This window comes from Sus scrofa, chromosome 7 (genome assembly GCF_054392235.1).
Source record: "Sus scrofa isolate SSC_HxYL_T2T_F1_AM1 chromosome 7, Sscrofa_HxYL_maternal_Yorkshire_Landrace_v2.0, whole genome shotgun sequence".
Lineage (NCBI taxonomy): Eukaryota > Metazoa > Chordata > Mammalia > Artiodactyla > Suidae > Sus > Sus scrofa.
This window is the reverse complement of record NC_139389.1, coordinates 73,546,180-73,563,109: the sequence shown is the minus strand read 5'-3', so window position 1 is coordinate 73,563,109 and position 16,930 is coordinate 73,546,180. Positions and strand designations below refer to the sequence as shown.

The 16,930-nt window shown below is 41.3% G+C and overlaps 1 protein-coding gene and 1 pseudogene across 3 annotated transcripts in view; one reads left to right on the top strand and one right to left on the bottom strand.

Moving 5' to 3' along the window:
* Positions 1–13,923, bottom strand: part of BAZ1A (bromodomain adjacent to zinc finger domain 1A) — a 100,316-nt gene extending 86,393 nt beyond the window's left edge. The window contains 2 exon segments of one of the 2 annotated variants that reach the window (NM_001244159.2): positions 13,048–13,218; positions 13,679–13,923. In NM_001244159.2, the coding sequence (NP_001231088.1) occupies positions 13,048–13,160 (113 nt within the window). In that variant the 5' untranslated portion in view covers positions 13,161–13,218; positions 13,679–13,923. 2 annotated transcript variants of the gene reach the window in all.
* LOC146401667 (uncharacterized) lies at positions 13,426–15,391 on the top strand (annotated as a pseudogene). The gene has a single exon (XR_014810689.1). The product of XR_014810689.1 is annotated as an uncharacterized LOC146401667 (transcript).
* The last annotated feature ends 1,539 nt before the right edge of the window (positions 15,392–16,930 follow it).

Below are 16,930 nucleotides of genomic sequence, written 5' to 3'. Positions count from 1 at the left end.
AAACCCGTAACCTCATGGTTACTAGTGGGGTTCATTAACCACTGAATCATGAAGGGAACTCCCGGAATTTATCACTATGAGAATTGATTTCTTTTAAAAAAATCTATTGTCTTTTTTTTTTTTTTTTTTTTTGGCTGCAGCCACAGCACAGAGATTGCCGGGCCAGGGACTGAACCCATGCCACAGCAATTACAATGCCAGATTTTTTTTTTTTTTTTTTTTTTGTCTTTTTGGCATTTCTTGGGCCACTCCCGTGGCATACGGAGGTTCCCAGGCTAGGGGTCAAATCGGAGCTGTAGCCGCCGGCCTACGCCAAAGCCATAGCAATACCAGATCTGAGCCACATCTGCAACCTACACCACAGCTCATGGCAACACCAGATCCTTAACCTACTGAGCAAGGGCAGGGACCGAACCCGCAACCTCATGGTTCCTAGTCGGATTCATTAACCACTGCGCCACGACGGGAACTCCACAATGTCAGATTTTTAACCTACTGAGACAGCAGGGAACTCCTTTTCTTCAGTCATTTTCAAAATTCAAGAGATCTATAATAGAGACATATTTCTGAGATAATATTACACAGAAAAAACTCCAAATCACTGAATGACATAATTCCATATGCATTAATTATAACAGAAAAAATGTGCAATTTTTCATATTTATACAAATACCATAATAAAATGTTCCTCATGGAGAAAGGAGGGGACTGGGAAGGAAGGAAAAGGAAAATTTGTTACTCTAAATATTTCCATATCATTTGAATTTTTATGATGAGCAGGTACTCATTATTTTTTATAATAAATTATTATTATTATTTTTTCCTATGTTTAATTTTTTTTTTTTGTCTTTTTGCTATTTCTTGGGCCGCTCCCGCGGCATATGGAGGCTCCCAGGCTAGGGGTCTAATCGGAGCCGTAGCTGCCAGCCTATGCCAGAGCCACAGCAACGCAGGATCCGAGCCACGTCTGCAACCTACACCACAGCTCACGGCAACACCGGATCGTCAACCCACAGAGCAAGGGCAGGGACCAAACCCGCAACCTCATGGTTCCTAGTCGGATTCATTAACCACTGCGCCACGACGGGAACTCCACAATGTCAGATTTTTAACCTACTGAGACAGCAGGGAACTCCTTTTCTTCAGTCATTTTCAAAATTCAAGAGATCTATAATAGAGACATATTTCTGAGATAATATTACACAGAAAAAACTCCAAATCACTGAATGACATAATTCCATATGCATTAATTATAACAGAAAAAATGTGCAATTTTTCATATTTATACAAATACCATAATAAAATGTTCCTCATGGAGAAAGGAGGGGACTGGGAAGGAAGGAAAAGGAAAATTTGTTACTCTAAATATTTCCATATCATTTGAATTTTTATGATGAGCAGGTACTCATTATTTTTTATAATAAATTATTATTATTATTTTTTCCTATGTTTAATTTTTTTTTTTTGTCTTTTTGCTATTTCTTGGGCCGCTCCCGCGGCATATGGAGGCTCCCAGGCTAGGGGTCTAATCGGAGCCGTAGCTGCCAGCCTATGCCAGAGCCACAGCAACGCAGGATCCGAGCCACGTCTGCAACCTACACCACAGCTCACGGCAACACCGGATCGTCAACCCACAGAGCAAGGGCAGGGACCAAACCCGCAACCTCATGGTTCCTAGTCGGATTCATTAACCACTGCGCCACGACAGGAACTCCTATAACAAATTATTTTTAAAATAGAATAGGTTAAATGTATGCATAAAATGTTAACAATAGTTTTCTCTAAATGGTAATGGTTAGATATTTTTCCTTTCTGTATATTTTGGTCTACTGTTCAATAATTATATGTAACCAACATAATTCACTATTCTCTTTTTCTCTTTCCTGAAATACCCCTTTCTTTCTCCCATCATTCTAAAACATATTAAAACTGCTATACATTTATTTCCTTGTTAGTATATCTGTATAGGTTATTCCTGTGGTAGTCTGATCTCCAAAGATGATTTGGAATAGTTCCATTAAAATAGCTTAATTTATTGGAGTTCCCGTCGTGGCTCAGTGGTTAACGAATTCAACTAGGAACTATGAGGTTTCAGGTTCGATCCCTGGCCTCGTTCAGTGGGTTAAGGATCTGGTGTTGCCGTGAGCTGTGGTGTAGGTCGCAGACACGACTCGGATCTGGTGTGGTTGTGGTGTAGGCCGGTGGCTACAGCTCCAATTAGATCCCTAGCCTGGGACCCTCCATATTCCACAGGTGCAGCCCTAAAAGAGAAAAAAAAAAGGCTCAATTTACTTATTTGTATGCAGATTCTGCAACAACAAAAATGAAATCTATGGAAAAAAAAATCATACCTTACCAGAAATGAGACCTAAAAATATAACATATTTATGCCAAGTAACCTAACTCAGTATAAAGAAGATCCCTTTGAAGCATGCACATTTAGTAGAGGAGATAATCGGTGTGTATTATTAAAATGCAAAGTTAACAAGTGATTATCTTTACAAGACAGAAGTAGATATCCTTTCAGAATTCAGAGGAAGGGAAGGAGTAGAGGTAGGCAAAAAAGACCAAGACAGAGGAAGTGGCATTCAGAGTCAGGATGTAAAGGAAAAGTAGAGCTGGAGGAGAGGAAAAAAAAAAAAAAAAGCCTCCGCCAGAGAGAAAGATGAATATAATATGGTTCTTTTAAGCAAGAAAATCTATGTAGATAAATAGTTTATTAGCTAAGAGAAAGGCAACAGACATACCCAGAAGGTGGTTATCAACAGCACAGAATAAAATGAATGGATGGATTTTGAAAGGTCTTATTTTTTACTGCCTAAAACTGCAGTTCACTTAGAAAAGCTTTATAAAAAGTTTTTTGTTTGTTTTTTGTTTTTTGTTGTTGTTGTTGTTTTTTTTTTTTTTTTTTTTTTTTTTTGCTTTTTGCTTTTTAGGGCCACACCACGGCATATGGAGGTTCCCAGGCTAGGGGTCTAATTGGAGCTACAGCTGCTGGCCTACACCACAGCTCACCAGATCCTTAACCCACCGAGCAAGGCCAGGGATCAAATCCGCAACCTCATGGTTCCTACTCGGATTGTTTCTGCTGCGCCATGACAGGAATTCCAAGAAAAGCTTTATAAAAAGTTTTAAACTTTTCTCTATAGAAACAAACACATCTGTAAGATGGTTTCCCAAGCCACATATAGTTAGTACATAATGTACATGAAATATATTTATTTCTTTCTTTTGGCCACTCCCATAGCATATGGAAGTTCCTGGGCCAGGGATCCAAACTGGTGCCACAGCAGTGACCACACCAGATCCTTAGCTAGCTTCATTGCAAGAAAACTCCTCTATTTCTAATAATTTAAACTACATCTAGTACTACTGGTGACCTTTCAACAAGGGAAAGGGGTGCTGATCTCTGCACACTCAAAAACCTGCAAAAAACACTCAGCCCTCCTTACCCACAGTCAATTGTTAAGGAAAATATACTTCAAATCTAGATATTTTACACATTAACTAGTCTCTAAGCCAATGCTATCAGAAATAGAATGCTAGCCACAAATATAACTTTAAATTTTCTTTTTCTTTCTTTCTTTTTTGGTCTTTTCAGGGCCGCACCCACAGCATATGGAGGTTCCCAGGCTAGGAGTCGAATTGGAGCTGTAGCTGCTGGCCTACACCACAACCACAGCAACTCGGGATCCAAGCCGTATCTGTGACCTACACTACAGCCACAGCAACACTGGATGTGCGCCGCGTCTGCAACCTACACCACAGCTCAGGCAACGCCGGATCCTTAACCCACTGAGCGAGGCCAGGGACAGAACCTGCGTCCTCATGGATGCTAGTCAGATTCTTTTCCACTGAGCCATGATGGAAACTCCTAACTTAAAATTTCCTAAGGGCAATATTTTAAAAAATTTTTTAAGAGATACTAATTCAATAATGTATTTTCTTTAACCCAGTATATTCCAAAATATTTCAATATGTAATCAATATTGAAAATTTTCCCCTTGGTGGAGGGAACCAAATCTTCAAAATCCAGTATGTATTTTACATCTACTGCACATCTTAATTCTGACTAGTCACATTTCAAATTCATAATAACCCCCATGCCAAAGAATGGTTCCTGCATTTGGGCAGCACAGCTTTTGCCACAGCCGGTTCATATTTTATAGCCTGGACTATTTGGTGCCGAGTGGCAGAAGGACAGACTATAGACTGGGCTTCAATAAACACTATTCAGATTTGTTACCATTGTACCAGGAATGACACAAGTACCAAAAACCTCCACTAAACATATGGATAGTCAGTAACCAGTGATGTACAGCTACCCCCCCCCCTTTTACTTTTTTTGCTTTTTAGGGCCACACCCATGACATATGGAGGTTCCCAAGCCGGGGGTCTATCTAATCAGAGCTGTAGCTGCCAGCTTATGCCACAGCCACAGCAACTCAGGATCCAAGCTGCATTTGTGACCTACACCACAGCTCATGGCAATGCCGGATCCTTAACCACTGAGTGAGGCCAGGGATCGAGCCCACATCCTCATGGATGCTAGTCAGATTCACTTCCGCTGAGCCATGATGGGAACTCCCAGCTGCCCTTCTTCACCCAGGTTTCCACAGCCTCCTGTAAAGTGTTTGTACTGTTTGTTTCCTTTAGCCTCTATCTACTCTACAAAGTTGTTAAGTTACAGCCCTGCTGTGCACAAAGATATACCCTCAGGGGGAGGAAAGCAGGGCACACTACTTCAGTGGCCATTTCAAAGCAAGGGGTAAAAAGCTAGAGACGCTTTCTCTCTTCAACACCCACTACTGGCACGGCACCATCTCTAACATTACATACCTTCACTTACGCCCACTTCTATAATTCTGTTCTTCACCCACTCATCATACACATTCAAATGTGTAGGATTTTGTTAAGAATACTGAACTCTAGGGGACAGGTTACAGTGCCTCTTCAATTTCTATATTATAAAAATATAAAATGACACTTTTACAAGAAGCACATTTTTATTATTGTGAAGAAAAATTTATAACATGCAAAGTACTACTTTATATCAGTTTAAACAAATATAGATTATTATAGTCTGTAATTTATTATTGGCCTGGAGGTCAAATCCAGCATTCTACCTGTTCTTCTAGTTTCATTGGAACACAACCATTGGAACCAAACCACATTTTTAGCTATTGCCTGTAACTGCTTTCTTACTAGTCTGCAGAGTTGGATAGGTACAACAGACAGACACCTAATGGCCTGGAAAGCCTAAAATATTTATCTGGCCCTTTAAGAAAACATTTGGTAATCTCTGCCCTTTACCATTATTTCCTAAGAAAAAATTGCTTCTGAGTTACCAGGTCAAGTACTGGTAAGAACACACTTCTTAAACCAAAGTCAACCAACTCTCTAGTAAACAAATTAAGAAAAGGCAACATCCTGTTAACTTGCTGGGTATTTGGAAAACTAAAAACCTAGCATAGTAAGATTAAGAATGAACTGACATAAAAACCAAAAACCAACTACAATTCGGAAAAAATAAATCCAAAGCGTACTCTATTTACCTAATGGCCGAAACAATATTAACTGGTCATAATACAAGAACGAGCCAGCATAACACCACAGAAAAGATCCAAGGGACATAAGCAAACTCCCCTGTCCACAAAATAATTAGTAACTGAGAAATGTAGCCATAGGTTAAAAACTAATATAATTTCTGACTTAAACAGCATATGGTTTGCAAAAGATGGAAAATATGGTTTATAAACTTAGAAAAGTATTAACTGCTAAAAGACATCACAGGTTGTCCCAACAATTTCCTCCACTGAAGGGGTTATAAGAGCATGGGGTTTGGATAATAACAGGCATGGTAGACTAAACATGCCTTATGTTAAACAGAGAAATGACAGATGAAAATTACATTTCTCACATTTTTCATCAACAGGAGGAAAATTCAATTAAAAATATAGGAGTTCCCTCTGTGGCTCAGTGGTTAATGAACCTGACTAGTATCCATGAGGACACGGGTTACGTCCCTGGCCTTGCTCAGTAGGTTAAGGACCCAGCGTTGCCGTGAGCTGTGGAGCAGGTCGCAGACACAGCTTGGATCCCAAGTTGCTGTGGCTGTGGTGTAGGCAGGCAGTTGTGGCTCCGATTTGACCCCTAGCCTGGGCACCTCTATATGCAGCAGGTGTGGCCCTAAAAAATGATATATACATATACATAAAGTTTAGTTTAATAAATACTCTAATGAACTATTACTTTGCACTTAGTACTGCCTGAGACTTAATGACATACAAGGCAGGCTCCTAAAATCTGCAGATGATTCTAAGGTGAGCAATAGCAATAAAGATTTTTTAAATCTAGACATTAAACCTTAAGTTAAATCGACAAAGGTGAAATACAGCTCCATCTGTCAGGACCCAATTCAGATGGTATCTCCTATTTGGGGGCTTCCTCAACTCTCCAGCAGTTATCAGCTCCATTTTCTATGTTCCCACTACATGAGTTCCATAGCACATGTGATTTATGCCATTGTGTATAGACACACATTCTTTCCTCACTACAGGGACAGACTATTTCAGTATCTCCAAAGACTTTCCAAAGTACAGTTTCAAGTATAAACATTTTCTCATTGATAGTCCACATTTACTTTTATGTGTATCTAAAAAGAGAAAGTATACATATGAATGGGAAGAAGAAAGAAAAGTGCCTGAATCTCAGCTTTACCACTTGTACAACATGACTGTAAGTTACACAGACTTTCATCTAACCTAAATTTCTCTTCTATAAAATGGGAATAATGTCTTCCATAAACAGTTAATATGAAATTAAGATAATATCATGTGCCTAAATAAACTGTATCAATTCTTACTGTTTAAGTATTATATTTGTAAAGAGATAATAGAATACACAGAATAACCTGTATGGTAGAGGAATAACGTCAGGGGAACACAGAGGAACACATACAAGGCTTGAGAATCTTTGAAAAGTTCAGGATTGGGAAGGGGGTTAGGAAAAGGATTAACTACAGAGGGATTATAAGCAAACATTCAATTCTAATCTGGATGACCCAAGTATAAAATCTTAATTGCTGAGTGGGAGGTTATTTGCAGAGGGTTGAGGGAGTGCAGGCTCCTTAAAAATGACTTTCATATTCTTATCACAAGAGGTGGAGTCTATTTCACCACTCTGTGAGTTTGGGCTGGCCTTGAGATTGGCTTTGATCACCAAAATATAAAATGACATTGAGAAATGTCCACTCTCACTCTCCTGGCATCCTGAGACCAGCACATGAAGAAGCCCAAGCTAGCCTTCTGAGGATGAAAGACCATATGGTGAGAAATGCCACCCAGTATATTAAATCATCATGTAGAACACTTTAAATATCTTATGATTCTATTTGTCAATTATATCTCAATAAAGCTGGAAAACACACAGAAAGAAAGGCCATCCCAGCTGAGATCCCTGACACATGACTGAGGCCACCTCTTACTCCACCTAGCCTCAGCCAATCCTCCAGCTGACTATAGCTAAATCAATGAGCATAGACAGACCAGCAGAAACCATAATGGCAACCCACAGAATAGTAGGCAAATAAAATGGGTGTTTTGAGCCACTAAGTTTTAGGGTGGCCTGTTATACATTAACTGATATATATATATTGTGTCTGAAGAACAGAAACATGGTAGCCTGCTAACCAGACAAAAGGTGAAAGCCAAAAAAGAACATTTGGGAATCTATTATACTACCCACAAAAAAAGGACTCATAGACCCAAATATCTGGGCCATGTGGCAGACTCCTAAAGAGGAGCTGAACACCTAATTTGAAGACATTAGTTGTGAAGATTATCCAACTTTCCTTGAAAACTATGCTTACCAAAGAGCCCTCTGATAACAACTAGATTTCATACATAGCTGATTATCAGTTTGGGAACTGGTCTAAGTGAAGAGCATTTTTTTCCCCACTATGAATTGATGGAATTCTGATTTGTACATATAATAGCTAGAACTCAATCACTTGGGGTATAGTTAATGTCAAGTGTCTGAGTAGCAGATAATGGTACCGACACAAAGATCTAGGCAGCCAGCTTGAATTCCAAGCACTGCCCCTATACTTTTGGTGAATACTTATGCAAACTTTAACAAATATTAGGAAGAATTCTCCATAAGCACTGCATGATGCTAAATATAAACACAAACTCTAGAGTCTTAAGTATGTGACTACCAATTCTAGTGTCATCAATCACTAGACAGTGGTTTTTGACACTGATCTTGGACTTACTCCTCCTTCCCAACCCCAGCTTCCTCGTCTGTAGAAGAAGGCTGGTGAGAGAACTGAATTAACTAGTAAGCTGATGAATAATGAAAACAGGATGCCTTATAAAGTAGCAAAACACTTTTCACTGGAAAGCCAGATAGAAACATAAGTTGGTTTGTCAGTGATGTTGTAGGAGAGATTCCTATGTTTTACTGAAAAGTGTGACTCACTTGGAGATGAGAAATACCAGCCAATTCCAAGAATCTAAATGGCTTTTACAAGGTCATTTTATTCAGGAGATTAAAGTCACTAGATAAAAAAAAAAAATCATTTTCCTACCCTATAAATCTAGAACTTCTGGTATTCAGAACTCATTATACCATTTCTGAACAATCCACAGACAAAAAAAGTAATAAAACTAAAAATTGTCAGCTAACTAAATTGCAGAATAAACTTTTATCTCATTTAAAAGATTAAATTATGCACTTAATTCTATTCTCTTTATCTATGAGCTTCATTTTTCTTGTTTTTTTTTCCCCCTAGGTTCCACACATAAGCAAGATCATATATTATTTTTCCCCATAGGTTCCATACATAAGCAAGATCATATAGTATTTGCTTAGCATAATGCCCTTGAGGTCCATATGTATTGCTATAAATGACAAGATCTCATTCTTTTATAAGGCTGAACATTTCATTGTGTGTGTGTGAGTGTACATACACACACACCACATCTTCTTCACCCACTTATCCATTAATGGACACTTATGTTGTTTCCATGTCTTGGCTATTGTAAATAATGCTGCAATAAACATGAGGTACATATACCTTCTCAAACTAGTGTTTTCATTTTTTGTGGATCATTACCTAGAAGTCAAACTGCTGGATCATATGGTAGTCCTATTTGCAATTTTTTGAGGAGCCCTCATACAGTTTTCCATAATGGCTACACCAATTTATATTCCCAACAATAGTGCATGAAGGTTCCCTTTCTCCACATCCTCCTCAACACTTGTTACTTCTACTTCTAGAGTTTTTTTTGGTTTTTGTTTTTTTGGCTACATCCATGGCATATGGAAGTTTCTGGGCTAGGGACTGAACCTATGCCACAGCAGTTACCTAAGCTGCTGCAGTGACATCAGATCCTTAACCTGCTGTGTCACAAGGGAACTTCTCTAGTCTTATTTGTGTCTTCTTAGGGCCAAACCCGCTGCACATGGAGGTCCCAGGCTAGGAGTCGAATCAGAGGTGTAGTCACCATCCTACACCACAGCCACAACAATGCCAGATCTGAGCAGCATCTGTAATCTACACCACAGCTAAAGGCAACACTGGATCCTTAACCCACCGAGTGAGGCCAGGGATCGAACCTGCATCCTCATGGATACTAGTCAGATTTGTTTCCGCTGAGCCACAACGGGAACTCAAGTCTTTTTTTATAACAGTTACTCTAACATTTGTGAGGTGATATCCCATCAAGATTTTGATTTGCTTTTCCTTGATAATTAATGATGTAGAGCATCTGCTGGCTCTCTGTATTTCTTCTCTGGAAAAATACCTATTCAGATCTTCTCTCCATTTTTAAATCAAATTGTTTTGGTTTTTTTGCTATTGAGTTGTATGAGCTCTTTACATATTTTGAATATTAGCGCCTTAACAAATATAATATTTATGAATATTTTTTCCTACTTATCAGGTTACATTTTCATTTTGTTAATGATTTCCTTTGCTGTGCAGGAGCTTTTTAGTTTTTGGTGCCAGATGCAAAAAATCACCACAAGATCTATGTTAAGGAGCTTACCACTTATGTTTTCTTCTAGGAGTTTTATGTTTTCAGGCCTTATGTTCAAGTCTTCAATCCATTTGGAGTTAATTTTTGTGTATGGTGTAAGACAGTGGCCCAGTTTCATTCTTTTGCTCCTTAGCTTATGCATTCATCTAAAGTTAATGTGCTATTTTTAATGAATCTTTTTTACTTATGAAAAACAAGTCAAACAAGAGTTAGCAATTAGTTAAAGAGCATATAGTTAAAACAAACAAAATAAAGGAGTTCGTACTGTATAATCACTAAGGATCCATTTTCCTGCCTCAAATAACTCAGGGTCTGTGAAAAGAAAAAATGTGATGCAATAAATATATTGCATTACAGTGCAATAACTGCAGATGTTACACTAGATAAAATGGAGGGGGTGACCACTCCTGCTAGAAGGCCAAAGGAGGAAGTGTTGGCTATAATATCAATTAAGATAGACAAAATACGACTTAGCAATTAAAAGGTCACTGGCAACCTCTACTAACCAGAGTTAGAGGCAAAAGTTACTTTGCACCGTGCTGAGAACTGAACAAGGTCAGGGAGGTGTAGCAAAATTCTTTAAAACTGAGTTTTCTCTAAAGTTATATTCAAGAAATCAAAAACCTAAGCAAATAGGTGATCTTCAGACAAATACAACAGAAAGTGTTCAAAATAATGCATGTAAAGAATAATCTTCAAACAAATTTACATAAACCAACTCAGGATTTAATGTCTTAGTGAAAACAGGTTTCCTTCATAGTTTCTCCAGACTTGTGGCAAGGGTCAGATTACCATAATCTGCAGAACACCATATACCATCGACCAGGAATGCATTTTTAGAAAGATCTCTTTCCATAATCATCTGAGAGAAAGAGAAAGTAATCCAAATTTTAACACAATGGCAGTCTTCTTCCAATTTTGCTAATTCAAAGTGATAAACATTAACACCCAAGAACACCAATAGTTTTGCTTTGCTCAGGATAAATGATCAAAATAGCTCTGTTGCCAAACTATGCCTCTCCTAAACTGCCTGTAATTTCCAAAAATCCAAACACTTCAGCACAGAGAAAACAGAAAACAAAAAACTAGTTTTTTTTGTTTAACTCTAAAATCGTAAGACTACATAGGATATTAACGGAAGGTAGGTTTGGAATACCAAAAGTCTCTTCTTTTATTTGGCATTTTAGCATTCTCCACGATTATAACAACTCTTAGGTTCCTCACCAAGAACCTAAGTATATGAAAAGTGTTTAATTCAAGAAGGATAGTGGCCATATTCATGCACCCTGCTCAAGTGAGAAGAGTGTCTCAGAAAGATAAGACTGCTCCAAGGGAGAAAGGTTTGAAATTTAAGCCCATTTCCTATTTTGTTGACACTTTCATTAAACACAATTTTAAAAAAAAAAATCAGCAATTACCAAAGATTTTAATTAAACCTCTTTAAAAATAAGACATCATCCTTGTCAAGTTACCTAACCCAAGTTCACCTAAGTAGTTACAAAAGTGAACTCTATTTGAGTAACAAACAAGTCTGTACAGGAGCAAAATAAGATGTATACTCCTACTTAAAAGTACTGTCTGCTGGAAAAACTTCTCTAGATATCACATGTTTTACCTGTAGCTTCTTCTGTGGAGCTGAAGAAAAAGAAGGCTTACTTAAAATAGAAGCCCCAAAGAACTCTTTTCTATCTTCACTACTCATTTCTCCGACAGATGCGGCGTTTGCCTGAAGCCCTCCCTCCGTGAATCCCCCACTCAGAAAAGGTGCCTCCTACACACAGTTTACTTGGTTGCTGTTAACTCTCGGTTTCTAAGCCACAAAGGGATTCCTTCTGAGTAGAGAGGATAAAGCACAAGAAAGAGGGAGGATCAGGCTGTTTCAGCGATGGATCAATTCAGGTTCTCACTTGGAGATCCTGTTTAAACACAGCTCTAAAACACCCCGTCGTTAAGTGACACGGGACAAGAGGATCTCTTGGGAAAAACCAGGCGAGGACCTAAAAATTTAGGGGTTGAAACTACACACGCAGTAGCTCCTCCGGATTCATATCAAAACAATAGCGAGTGGCACATGTCAGGCGGCCCACATGCGCAGGGGGATAAAGAAGAAGCTGACTGGGGTTGGAGTTGAACTTGTCTTAACCCCCTCCCCCAACCCCCTCCGGCGCTCTCCAGGCTTCGCAAAAGTGAAAACGAGGGGGCGCCCGGGGCCCTGCTCTCCCGCACCTCCTCTTCCCCCGCCCAGCCCCGACTTCTTCCTCACCCGGTCTCCCGGGGCGGAGACGCTGAGTTCCCCGGGGCCGGGAGTTAGTCACCAAGAAGAGGCGGTGACAGAGCGCACGGCTCGCTTAGCACACTCCGAGGCCTAGCCTCATCGGACACCGGAGGCAGCCGGCGGAGGCTCTCCCGGGCCCCCTGGCCCCCGGCCCGCTGGGGAGCCCCCTCCTTCCCCGAGTCCCAACTCCGCTCCGCCCCCGCCCCTACCCTAGGCAGCTCCAACGTCAGGCTCTACTCCAGACCAAGGAAACAACGCCCAGCCCGGCCGTTTCCTGCCCCCAGGGGCGGGGATTCCCTCCCGGGGCCGGGGGACGGCGGCTCCGCGCCGCTGACCCGAGCGGGGATCCCCTCGGCCGCCAGGCGGGGATCCCGGAACTGGCCCCGGAGCGCGCGTGTGGCCGCGGCGGGGAGGGGCGAGGCGGGGAGTTTCCGCCGCTCGGCTGCCGGGCGGCTGCCGCGACTGGAAGCTGTCCCCGCGGCCGGCCTGGGACCCGAGGCTACTCTGCCCGGGCCGGCTCTACCCACGCGCGCCGCGGCCAGTGGGGCCAGCCGGGGGCCCCGCGCAGTCACTGGTTGGGCTCGGGGGCCAAAGAAACGCGGGCCCGCGACCACCCGTCACTTTCCCGTCGCCCCACCAGAAGCCCAGAGCGAGAATAAGGAAAGAGACAAAAGGACGTGGGGGAGAGAGTCCACACACTCCCTCGCACCCCCCGCGCCCGGCCCTTACTCGTAGTGGCGGAAGATCTCGTTGGTGACTTTACAGTAGAAAACTTCCTCGTCGGGCCGTAGGTCCGCGGGCGGCTTCTGTCTCACAAACGGCTTTCGGTGTAGCAGCGGCATCTCGTGTCCGCCCGCGGGCTCACCCGGACCCTCGGCCGCCCGCGCCGGCCCCGCTTCCCTATCAAAATTGGAGGGAAAGGAAAGCCGGTAAGGTGGGGAGCGCTCGGCGGCGGCGTGGGCCGGTCCGCGCGCCGGGGAAGCTCGACTGCCTTTTGTGTGACTGACGCGCCGCGACTGCCACCGGAGCCGAGGTCGCTCCTGTCGCGGCCGGGGTATCGAAAGAGCGGAGCCGCCCCACCTCCGCACGCCCGGCTGCCGGCTCACAATGGGGCCGGACGCCCGGCCGCGGGCGGGCAGTGCGGGAGCGACGGCGGCCCCCTCCCCCCGCGCCCTCTCCCAGCCCGCGGCCGCCGCCGCCGCGGGGCTCACAACGTGCTCGGCGCGCAGCCGGCCGGCCCGACGCCGCGAGGGAGCTCGCTGCGGGCGGACCCCGGAGTCACTCCGCTTTGTTCCCCCGCTCTCCTCCACTTCGCTGCCGGCGTCGGCCGGCTCCCGAGCGACCACACGGAGCCCCTCACCTGCAAGTACGCCGGCTGCCACTTCTCCACCTTCTCAACTACAAAGGCGGCGAGGGGAGGCTCTGTCCCCCCCGGGGGGTCGCTTCCCGCCGGCCCCGCGGCGCTGCTGGCCGCCGCTTCTCCCGCTGCCACGGCCTGGCTCCGCGCGGGGAATCGCGTCCCACCGCCACTTCCCCGCCTCTCCGAGCTCCTGGGAAGTTTCTGATCTACTTTCGGCTCCGAAGGAGGAAGAGCTGTTGGGAGGAGCTTTTCACTTCTCGCTTCTACCTTTTTATTGGCTACTCGATGACTTTTACAGCCTGTCACTGATACAGGAAGAGACGGCGGAGAGCCTGGGAGAGCTACATTATTAATTAATAGAGCAACCCCTTGTGAAGAATCAGAAGCATCCTCCATGTTTGCGATTATCAACCCAAAGATCTGCGAAGAGCGCTGGGGTTTCATAAACACGCGACTAACAAAGTAAAGCCTTCCTCTTCAAGTCTGGCACCAGCGCTTGGTTCCGCGATGGGAAAAGGAGTCCTATTGAGATTTAACTTTTATTTTAAGGAAGGGAAGAGGGAGGAGAAATAAGAAGTGGAAAATATTTTGATATTTTCTAATTCAAAATTAGAGTTCTCATGTCTAAAAAATAATTTGCTTATGTAAAACCTTCACCTTGAAAATACCTTTCTTGACAGCAATGCTCTTTACTACTAAGGACAATTCAAAGACCTAAAAAAGTATGTCGGAAAATGTCATCATGCCTATAGGGCCCCCTCGTATTTAAATTAAAAAGTAGTATTTAGAAGAATACGGCGCTGAAAACATTCTGCAAGGGATCAGTATTTAATTCAATAATTCGGAATTTTAAAGATTGTGGATTTACTAGTGAAATTTTCCCTAAAACGACTTTCCCATATCAATGATTTCCATATGTGAAACTAATTTTAATGATATAATGTGACTTTCGAATTTAAAAGAATTTTCCAAAACTACAAATAACTTTAAATGTTTGCCAGCTTTATATTAAATGGTCTTTTTGGCGACAACCTTTGACATTTGCTTACTTGCATATTAACATGTAAGAATGGGCCTAAAAGACAATTTGAAGAGCAGCCATTCAACAAAGGATGTAACTAATTACTAATATTATGAAATGATCTCAGTCGTAGAAACAATGTGGGATCATCTTTGTTTCTTCAAATTAAGTACATATGTGTACTGGAGCAGAAAATGTAAGGGATCTATTCAAATCTCAAGAGTTGTCATTTTTAAACTTCTTTTAAGATACTTTTACGTGGCTAGAAAAATTTTGTGATTCAAAAATCATTAATAAAATTAATGCATCTTAGTGTATAGTCAAAGAGGCTTGGACATACTTTCAGGGGTTAGTAAGTATATTCCTCTGGATAAACTTCAAAAAATTACCCACTCAAAGATTTGAAGTTTTAAACTGGCCACCCACTAGTACACTGAGTGACACTATAGAATTCCTTACCTAGAAAGTAATTTTCCAGGTGAAAAACTTAGAGCCAACAAAGATAGACTCATAACAGGGACAAGGAGGATGGATAATTTTCAACCAATATTGAAGCATCGCTCTCACAGTTCAAAATCCCAACTTAACTCTCAAGCTAAAAATGGGTGAAATTTTATCTGAATATATAGTATTTATATTCCTTAGGTCTGTTTGTTAAGCCGCTAAAATCTCATTAAAATCATGATCAAAAATAGTAATGTTGATTTTGTTTCTATTAAATACAATTTTTTAAAGAATTGGATTCTCTTTTTGTACTAACCTAAAATTGAAATTTTATTCTACTTGAAAAAACACTATCATCTCAATTTCCCTACTACCATACTCAAATTTCAATACCATCATAACCCAGTTCTCTCAGTTACACTAAGATTTTAATTTGATTCATAGTTATTATTTCAGAACATGTTCAGTAAATAACTAACATTAAAAAGTTTAGTTTTTATGTGTTTATAATGTTTGATCGAATTGATAGCATATTAAGCTAACTTAAAATAACACTTCTCTTAAAGTTATCCTACACGTTTACTACTAAAAGCTTACCTAATATTTATTTCATATTTTGGTGTCATGATCACCTCTTTGCTTTATTAATTATTACTTCTAGGCCATTGAGAGTGAAAACTCACTTGCTATATTCAGAAAGTAAAGGATGCTGTCATGTAATAGGGCTTTGTGTGGAAAAAAAATGGATATATTGTAAACTATAAAAGTTAAGGTATCACAAAGAAAAAAGAAAACAATGAAATTAAGTCCTTAACAATTAAGTTAAACATTTTTCCTCCATTTATGTGCCAAGTCACTGTACTTCCTCATGCAAGGGATACAACACAAATGTATCCTATCCTGGCCTCAAAAAATGTACAATCTTATATGGAAGAGATGATGTAAAGACAAATAACAGATACAAGAATTATTTGAGTCCTGATGATCATAAGTAGTGTAATGCAAAAAGAGAAGTAATAAAGATTGAAAGAAACTATAGAAGGGGAACCCACGGTCGGTCTTAAATTAAGTCATCCACAGGGCATAATGTGAAGGGCAACAGAAAGCTCATGTTCCACCATATCCCCCCACGCCCCATAGTCTCAAGATCCAACCATCTACACCCTGTCATCCCTTTGTGTAAAGACCCCAGTGGTCCCCACTTATATGTAAAATGTAAATATACTAGTTAGGCAGGACATAATATCATCAACACCTAGTTTACATATTTGAGAAAGTATACTGCTTTAGGTAAAGACAAAACAAGATTATGAAATATGTTTTACAAGCTTGAGCTAGAATACTTTTCCTGTATTCTATTGACTGGTTGAAAAAGGCTTTACTTAGGTGGTTTGGTGAGACAGTAATTACTCAGAACTGAAAGAAACTTTTGGGAACTCTTAATTCTCTCATTTTGTAGCTGAGAAACAGAAGCCCAGGAACTGAAATCTAGGCCCCTGACTCCTTGGTCTAGTTTCTTTAGACGACACTGCTCTTTCCATAATATCTAATTTTCTTGTAGACTCTACTCATGCTGTATCTATAAATAAGCTAAGACAACATTAGAAATCCTTCCTAAACTGCTAAAATGTGGAAGGGGATAAGTTATATATATTACTCATGATCAGAAATAATAATTCTTGGTGGCTCAGTGGTTAACGAATCCGACTAGGAACCATGAGGTTGCGGGTTCAATCCCTGGCCTGGCTCAGTGGGTTAAGGATCTGGTGTCGCCATGAGCTGTGGTG